This window comes from Wyeomyia smithii, chromosome 3 (genome assembly GCF_029784165.1).
Source record: "Wyeomyia smithii strain HCP4-BCI-WySm-NY-G18 chromosome 3, ASM2978416v1, whole genome shotgun sequence".
Lineage (NCBI taxonomy): Eukaryota > Metazoa > Arthropoda > Insecta > Diptera > Culicidae > Wyeomyia > Wyeomyia smithii.
In genome coordinates, this window is record NC_073696.1 from 193,454,352 (window position 1) to 193,463,116 (window position 8,765).

The window sequence follows — 8,765 nt, forward strand, 5'->3', positions numbered from 1 at the left end:
ATCAATCGAGCGTCTCCGCAGAACAAACAATGACGATCCAGCTTCGTGTTGGGACACAGTGGCCGTATCCTACACGCGACCTTGTAGATGCCACTTGTAGTTGACTTCCACTCGCTCGATCGTATGGTGGTCCGTTCTGCTAGCGGGGCAACAGCGGTGCGGGAGAATTATTCTTGCTGATATATCAGCTGCGTAACAGATCACTGGCGGGGTAGCCTGCCCCTACCAGTGTGCAGGAGATGTTTCTGCCGATATATTTCAGGCTATTGTTATCGCACAGCACAAGAACTAATCGACAAAAAACTCCCGTACGATAACTCGTGTATTGTTATTTTGCGAATTCAAACGGAGATAAACAATTTGCGTCTAATCGAGACGAAAGCAAAACAATGAATGATTTTGGGTACGTTTCTTGTCGTGCGAATTTACACAAGTTCCGCGTTGACGGTGTTGCTGATATTTGTTTGGTTTGTGCTACAGCGTTGCCAGGTCATTTTTTTAAAAATCTGGAAAAGGCAAAAAAATAATCTGGAAACAATCTGGAAGTCATTTCGTGGGGTGAAAGGTAAATTCTTCGAATAAAAGTCTTGGGGTACGTAAAATTTGAGGTGACAAAATTGCAAAATTTCCCGCCAAATTTGAAGTGATGACCTTTTTGCGGAACAGAGAAAATAAAATCTGGATAAAATCTGGATCATTCATGAAAAATCTGGATAATTGGGCATCAAATCTGTCTATCTGGATACATGTTCAAAAATCTGGATAATCCAGCTAAATCTGGATACCTGGCAACGCTGTTTGTGCATGCGAAAAAAAGGAAAGAAATATTTTTGCTTTTGCCATCACGCACATTTTGACAATTACATATGAGTAGGTGCGAATGCGAATAACCCGAATTCAAGACAAGACCGCATGTTTGATGCAACGAGTATAAAAGAGAGGTGAGGAGGAAACTTACTATCACTTAGACGCGCCCCCCTCTACTCAGAGTTGATGCCAAATAGTGACGTAGCTATTTGGGTTTACCATTGAGTTCGTTTGGTTGTTTACATTTGAAGCGTTTACGAATACTAGCAAAATGCACTTTCCTCCTCACCTTTTATGCTCATTGTGTTTGACGTAGAATACGATACACTCAAGCAACTGGATTAGCAAAATTCATTAAAATACCTTATGATTTTTTTTTCCACAAGAAAACAATATTATTGAAAATTTCTGCTGAAACGCGAATTCTCGCTGAACATGTGAAAAGGGCCCAAGTGCCATATGTAAACAAGCCACAATTTCACGTTTTTCAATGAATACAAGCTTAATCTACTCGTACAAATAAGATTGTTTGATTTAGAGTAAATTCTTTTATCAATAAATCTTATTGGTAAGAGCAGATTTCGCTTGTATTGATCAAAAAACGAGAAAATTTGGCTTGTTTACATATGACACATGGGCCCTTTTCACATGTTTGGCGAGAATTACAGACAACTTGTACGTCAGATTTATTGTACACGCTCATTTTTTATTATTCTAAACTGAGTAAGATATCACTCATTTTTGTTGGAAGTGGAGGTACCCTAATCTGAGTTTTTTACGATTACTCACTTTTGAGTAAAGCTTCCATACGTCAAAAACTGAGTGAAACCTATTCTGCTATGCAAGCCAGAAATTAATAAAATGGGTAGAAGTTACCCAGTTTGAGTAAAATGATAAAATTTTATGTTGGTGGGTTTGTGTAAATCTGACCCAATGAAAAAAACAATTTTAAAACTTTCAAAAACTTATATTTATTTCACACTGAATCCTTATAAATGTTTTAAAATCACTTCAGTGTCTTCAGTCTAAATGGCTTCATCAAATGAGCACAAGGGGATTGCGGCGAATTCTTCACGAATAATACCACCAATACGAGCTGATTTATATATTTCTGAACCCTCCGCGATCCTGACGTTCGGCTGAAATTTTTGTGGAATATTGCTATATGTTGTTTGTAAAAAAATTTAATAAGAAATTGATGTTTCGATGACTGATTAATTACTTACTGCTAGCCATGAATAGGAGCGATGCCAAATCTCAGATGCTTTCAAATGTTCTTCGGATGATAACTCAAAACTGAATTAACATGGTCATTACTAAAATCTGAGTAGTATGAGTTCTATCACAATAGATCAAAATGTCTCTGGTCGCAGTGATGAGTCCACACAGAGAAAAAAAAATCTGAGTATTGTTACCCATCTTGATTACTCACTTTTTGACATTTTGCATAAGAATACTAAACTGAGTAGATCTTAATCAGATTATAGTAAAAACAACGGAGCGTGTAAGTATCGAAACAAAACAAAATATCGAAATATCGGATCGGAAGTATCGATTTTTTTAATACCAGCACAATAACGTCCAATGCTAGTGGGCAGATGAATACAAAAACGGTTAGAATACAAAAATAGTTTTTTATAGTATTTATATAGTCATAGCATAAAATAAGAAATTACAGTGTAATTATCGGAACACAGTTTTTTTTTTCTTAAAGCACTATGTATATACTGCTAGTAGCTGCATTTCTATCGCAACTCCTGAGTGCCTTTTGCGAGATCGGATGCCGAGATGAAAACGGTGTTCTTGTTGACTGGTTAGTATAACGGTGTCAAGGATGTTAAGCATCTCCAACCATTGCTCAAAAAGGAATAAGATTTTATAGTTATCTGCATTGTCTAATGTTTTTTTTTATTCAAGGTATTATCTCTACAAATTACCGCACGAAGACTTTGACCGCCACTCTACCTCTTCAGGGTACCGATATGCCTATATAACTTCAACCGACACATCGCAACAGTGGAAGCTGTCGGAACGTACTGTCAATGATAGTACTAGTATTCCTGGTAACACATTGGAACCTGTGTTGCTTGGAAGCACAGAAAATTCTCTGGTTCTCATGTATAACGATGAACCACCGGAAAACCAAACCGATGGATTACGCGGCCACACTAAAGGAGTAGTGGCAACTGACGGCAAGAATGGTTTTTGGCTAGTCCATTCTGTGCCAAAATACCCACCTCCTATAGGGCAGAAGTATCACTATCCAAGTACCGGAAAACTATACGGACAGAGTTTTCTTTGCATTTCTGTCGCCGCCGATCAAATGGAGTCTATTGGACAACAGCTACTGATGAACGAACCTCATGTATATTCTTTTCAAATACCAAATAGACTGCGTGATAGCTTTCCAAAGCTTGTTGAGGCTACCGAGATGAAAACTAATGAAAATCCCCCGCATTATAACATCCTGAACGTGAAATCCCTTGGCGGCACAATTTTTCATTCTTTTGCGAAAAACCGTTTCTTTAAGAAAGAACTGTACGCCGATTTGATTGCTCCGATGCTACGAGTAGGACTTTTGGTGGAGACTTGGCAGCATGGTGCCGGGAATCTACCGGACAGCTGTTCACACTATCCTGTTCTGAATATCAAAGCTGTAAAGGTGCTAGGTGATTATCGATTCAAAACACTGAAAGACCACTCCAAGTGGGCTGTTTCTGAAAAGTCAGAGGTCGATTATGTTTGCGTGGGTGATCTCAACCGGCAAGAACATCAAAATGTTCGCGGTGGTGGAAGCGTTTGCAGCCAACTGAGTGCGATTGTCGACGCCTACCGGGGTTCTGTAGAAGATGTTGAAACCTGTCCAACGGTTTTATAAGGTAAGCTCCATTGCTTATAACACTGGTTTTCATGTATTTTTTGCCTTCAATTATCTTGGTTGTACCAAGCTCTTAAAATTGGGTTTAACTTAAAATAGGGTTATTTTTGGTCGACTGTTTTTCTAACGATCTCATATTATGATATACATTATATTACCCAAATATATACAAGTAGATAAAATCGTGAAAGATATCCGTGAAACTTCTTTGAAAGAAAGTTTAAAAATTAGACATCAACATGTTTGTTCATAGGTACAGTTTTCGAGCGTTTATTTACATTTAGTCTGTATCATTTGAGAAAAAAATACGTAAAATACTTGACAATGCAATAATGCAATCCACGGGTGACGTTTCAATGCTTGTACGTTTGTTATTGTTGCTTTTTTTCAAGCTGCGAAACCAAAACACGACCAAAACCGAAATCTTCTAATGTCGGCAATAATATCAAAAGTGATTCGTTATTGTTGTATTTAGGTTTGGCACCCGCAATACTAGAGCTACCGATCGAAAAACATTTGTTTTTCACGCTTCTGGATCCGGGTTGCATCCGAGTTGCGACCGATCGAACATACGTAAAGCTGTCATAAGTTGAAAACAGACTGAAATCAGCTGTTCGCAACTGTCTCGTGGATTGCCTTATTATACCGTACTCGACCTTTTTCCGATGTCAGTGGTCAATCGAGAAAAAAAATTATAGCTATGTTTGAAGTATTAATGTGTCCATTTGATTTGTGTGAAACTCAATTTTACAACAAAAAAAGGAATAGGAACAGCAACAGTCTGTTATGGGAACAATCCTGATTAAAGTTCTGATTCTGAGGCAATTCTACCCTTATAATGTTCTAATTTCATATTCCATTGCTTAAGGCATTCCACATAAAAAAATTTTGATACATTTCTCAATTTAACCACATGTGTCATTTTAAACGGCAAACACACCTTATACTTTAAAGCTTTATTTAAGTACAAATACCACGTATTTTGTTCCAGTCCCCTTATACTAAACGTGCTTGTTCACTGGTTTTTCTGTTTGCTTATGAAGCGATCCCCCAGTCCATGCAGTATACTGCCGGGCAGCCGTTGATTTTTGTTGATCAACTCCTCGATAGCGTATGCTACTTTCTCCTGCAGCTGTTCTGGCGTTAGTGAAGAATCGTAATAGATGGGTTTGCCAAGGTGGCTGCGAAATTTAACCGGAAACCCGCCGTATACTGGCCGAACCGGGAACCGGACAATGTTATACAACCGTATGAATAATCGTTTGGCGAATCCGATCGAGCGAAATCCTTCGCGAAGGTTTTCCGTAAACATGGGAATGATGGGCTGTATAAAAAATAGAGTTTCAAGCGTGAAATATTTTTAAATACTGTAGAAAAAATACCGCCTTTGATTCGATGGCCACTTTAGCGAATCCTACACGCCGTTGCCACAGCAACTCATAGTTACTGTCTCCAAATTGAGCCTCGTACACACCTCCAGGAGCAATTGATAGCATGTTACCCTCCTTTAAGACATTTGCGCAGGATTGCACCGTACCAGGGCTGATTTTCATAACCCGTGCTAGGCAGGCCCAACCGGGCAGTTTCCCCAGAAAACGATCACCGACGGTGTAAATCAGTCTTGATCGCTTGAGGTACACTCGAGCTACTAAGTAGTACATATCGATGGGAATAGCACCGTGGTAGTAAATGATTAATGCGGGTCCGCTCTCCGGCAGGTTTTCCATTCCGCAAACCTCATAGCCTACGGTTAATTAAAAGACTCGAATGATGCAATAATTTAGCTTATTGATAATTTTAAAATTAATAGTATTAATCATGAGAGGTTTAAATTACCGTGGAATATCCATCCGTGAGCATCCCACACCACGGCGACAAGAGTTCGTGCGACATCCCAGAAGTCAAAGTCTCCATCATTGTAAACTTGCAGTATAAACCGACTGTAAAGATCAGAATGAAGTCATCGTCATTTAATGTACGGGATTAATTGTGTGACTGACCTGTGTAATTTGTATACATAAAGGAACGAAATGGATAAGTAAATTAGTAGCACAAAGAATGAGGGCAGTACGAATGTAACCAATAAGGGTGTCAAAAGCCTATAGAGCCATATCGAGTAGTTTAAGTCGACGTACTGTCCTGTAAAATATGAGGTTTAGCTGTATTTTTTCGCAATAAGAAACACATCATTAGAGTTGACAAATGACCCCTCACTTACCGACAAAACTGAATATTGAGTTAAGCACGGTGTCATTGTTCAAAGCTATCAATTCCTCGGCTACGGAGCCCATTGTCAGGTTTAGATTATAATTACTGTTTTTTTCGTCTCGATAATAAGGGTTTCGATCCCAAAACACACATTCCTACAAAATACTAACGCCTCGACTCTCACTAGGTGACGTTACAGCATTATGATTAAGAATTGATTTTTCCTTTCTCTACTTCTGATGAAATATGTAGTCTGCAAGTGACGTAAAAGCCTCTGATAAGCTCTTTTGAAACGCTTCATTCACATTCATTGTGCTTCGAACAGATCATTGCACTATCGACGTATTATTGATATGTTAAACTTAAGAAACACTTTCGTCTAAACATGACCTAGAAAAGAGTCAGCCGTGCGTAAACAAAACGATGCCGTGGTACAAGGTAGAAAGGCTTCATAGAAAACCTGACTGTTTTGCAAACTTGTGATCTCTTTTTATTCAATGTTCGATTCTATCTAAAGTGCTTTTCTACTGTTTACGATCAGTTGGATCCTCTTTGGTTGTGTGAATGTAAAAAGACAACAATCACGCTAACGTCAGTGTCGGTACGGTATCCAAGTATAAATGACAGTTCTAAAGGTATGCTACATTTTTGTCTATACAGGCACACGAATAAATCACGTTATGAAAGTTTTCGCGTTTTGTATGTACTTCGGAACATTTTTGGGAATTTCTCGTTTTATATTGTTTTATATCTATTTTTTTTTGGTTTGAGAGAGAATCTCCAGTTGAAACACACTTGATATTGATATTATTTGAGATTTAGTGTGAAAAATTGCTACAATATGTTGAAATAAAATATATAAAAATGCTATATTTGTAATAGTTGAAGCATAATCTTAGTCATTGTCATAGCTCATGACTTTTGTTACCGTATGAAATATCAGCGGCTCTTTTAAGAAGCGCTTTAAGAGTACAAGAAAAAAAAGAAAAGTGCAAAAAGCTTACCGGCAAAATATGAAAAACAGCATATGTTACCTAAACCCCAGCATGTTTATGTATTTCTCACAAATACATGTTTCAACATCATTTCTATAACTTTTCAGGAAAGTATGTTATATAAGTTTAATTTAAAATGCTTAATCATTTTAAATCTCATACAAAATTTGGAAACAGTTCATAACGCTCACTAATACTAATAAGCAAAACTCAGAGGGAGAGATATGCGAAAAGAGTGTTGTGAGCCAAACGAACATGTCAAAATTCGAGCCAAACGAACAAGAAAGATGACATCGAGAGGTATTGCAATAAGGTTCAATAAACAATATATTAATTTTCAGGTTCTATCCAGCTTGTTACGCACCATAATGGCGGTCGCTATAATGCGTGTTCGTAATATGCGAACCTCTCTGCTTACGTCAGATTTGCGATTTCTGAAAAATTGGCAACACAAATGTTGCCAGATATATTTTTCTTTTGATAAATTGTATGAAGACTTTAAACTGACGTAAGCAGAGTTGTCAAAAGGGTGGGTAATTTATTACGAACTTTGCATTATAGCGTCCGCCATTATGGCGCGTAAAAAGCTGGATTGCTAAACGATGAATTGAGAATGCTCCAAAGTTGCCTTATCATAGTGATTTTAACTGGTGGTTCACAAACTCTTTGTATGGTCTACAAAATAATGATGAAAGTATATAAAATTAAACATAAACATAAAACTTAACACCTTCACGGTTTTTGTGATGCACGTTATTATTCCCCAGGACTTCCACCGTCACCATCAATTATACGCAGGGGCCTATAAACGTTAACAAAATGTCAACAAAATGCCTACCAATCATAAATTCATCACGGCGGTAATATTTCATTTCAAATGCTTACAAAACTTATCTTATTCATTGAAAGTGCACATTGCACTAAAAACAAATGTTGAGCTCTTGTTTTTTCCATCTAAAACGACATTTACTCGAGAATAAGTCTACCGACAAAAACAAATGTTGAGCTCTTGTTTTCTCCATCTAAAACGACATTTACTCGAGAATAAGTCTACCGACAAAATGGGACGTTTACTCTATTTCACTTGTTCTAGGGCAAACCAACCAAAAAGTGGGTACCAGAAACGCTGGTACCAGAATCAATGAGTGGTAGATGGAAAATGTATGGAGTTTGACAGCCACAAGAGCCCCCTGGTTATACGAGCCGAATAAAAAAGTAAGTCAACATTGCGCTTTGAGAAGAGATCTGGCACCTCTGATATGTGAACCCTAGTTGCCAAATCAGCGGTTTTTTCATCGCTTATCTCTCTCTGAGGATCTCTAATACTAATGCATCGACGTGAATAACATACCTTCTAGAACTGTCATTTATACTTGGATACTGTATCACCGGTATCACCTAGCAATACTCAGAGGGAGAGATGTGCGAAGAGAATGTTGTGAGCCAAAAGAACATGTCAAAATCCGAGCCAAACGAACAAGAAAGGTAACACATTGAGAGGTATTGCAATCGAGTACAATAAAGAATATTTTTATTTTCACACGTTTTTCGTGTTCTATTACGAAACAATGAATTGAGAATGCTCCACAATTGCTTTATCACAGTGATTTTTAACTGGTGGTTCACAAACCTTTTGTATGGTCAACAAAATAAATATCAATAATGGTGGAAGTATATAAAATTAAACAAACATTAAATTTAACACTTCCACGGTTTTTGTGATGCGTTTTATTGTACCCCAGGGCTTCCACTGTCACCATCAATTATACGAGTCGAATGAAAAAGTTAGCCAACATTGCGCCTTAAGAAGAGATCTGGCAGCTCTAACATGTGAAACCTAGTTGCCAAATTGGCGGTTTTTTTCATCGCTTATCTCT

At 37.7% G+C, this 8,765-nt stretch overlaps 2 protein-coding genes across 3 annotated transcripts; one reads left to right on the top strand and one right to left on the bottom strand.

Annotated features, from left to right (window-relative positions):
* The first annotated feature begins 2,373 nt into the window (after positions 1-2,373).
* Positions 2,374-8,381, top strand: LOC129731813 (plancitoxin-1). Of its 2 annotated transcripts, none has more exons than XM_055692137.1 (3): positions 2,374-2,420; positions 2,505-2,620; positions 2,725-4,148. In XM_055692137.1, the coding sequence occupies exons 2-3, from the start codon at positions 2,526-2,528 to the stop codon at positions 3,683-3,685; spliced, it is 1,056 nt and encodes a 351-aa protein (XP_055548112.1). In that variant the 5' UTR covers positions 2,374-2,420; positions 2,505-2,525; the 3' UTR covers positions 3,686-4,148. The 2 variants fall into 2 exon arrangements, with proteins under 2 accessions (XP_055548112.1, XP_055548111.1); XM_055692136.1 differs by adding an exon at positions 7,982-8,381 and having other exon boundaries at positions 2,385-2,620; positions 2,725-3,686.
* LOC129731815 (transmembrane protein 68) lies at positions 4,607-6,478 on the bottom strand. Its single transcript, XM_055692138.1, has 5 exons — positions 5,904-6,478; positions 5,686-5,824; positions 5,522-5,625; positions 5,068-5,429; positions 4,607-5,009 (listed from the first exon to the last, which is right to left on the bottom strand). The coding sequence occupies exons 1-5, from the start codon at positions 5,974-5,976 to the stop codon at positions 4,701-4,703; spliced, it is 987 nt and encodes a 328-aa protein (XP_055548113.1). The 5' UTR covers positions 5,977-6,478; the 3' UTR covers positions 4,607-4,700.
* Positions 8,382-8,765: the final 384 nt, after the last annotated feature.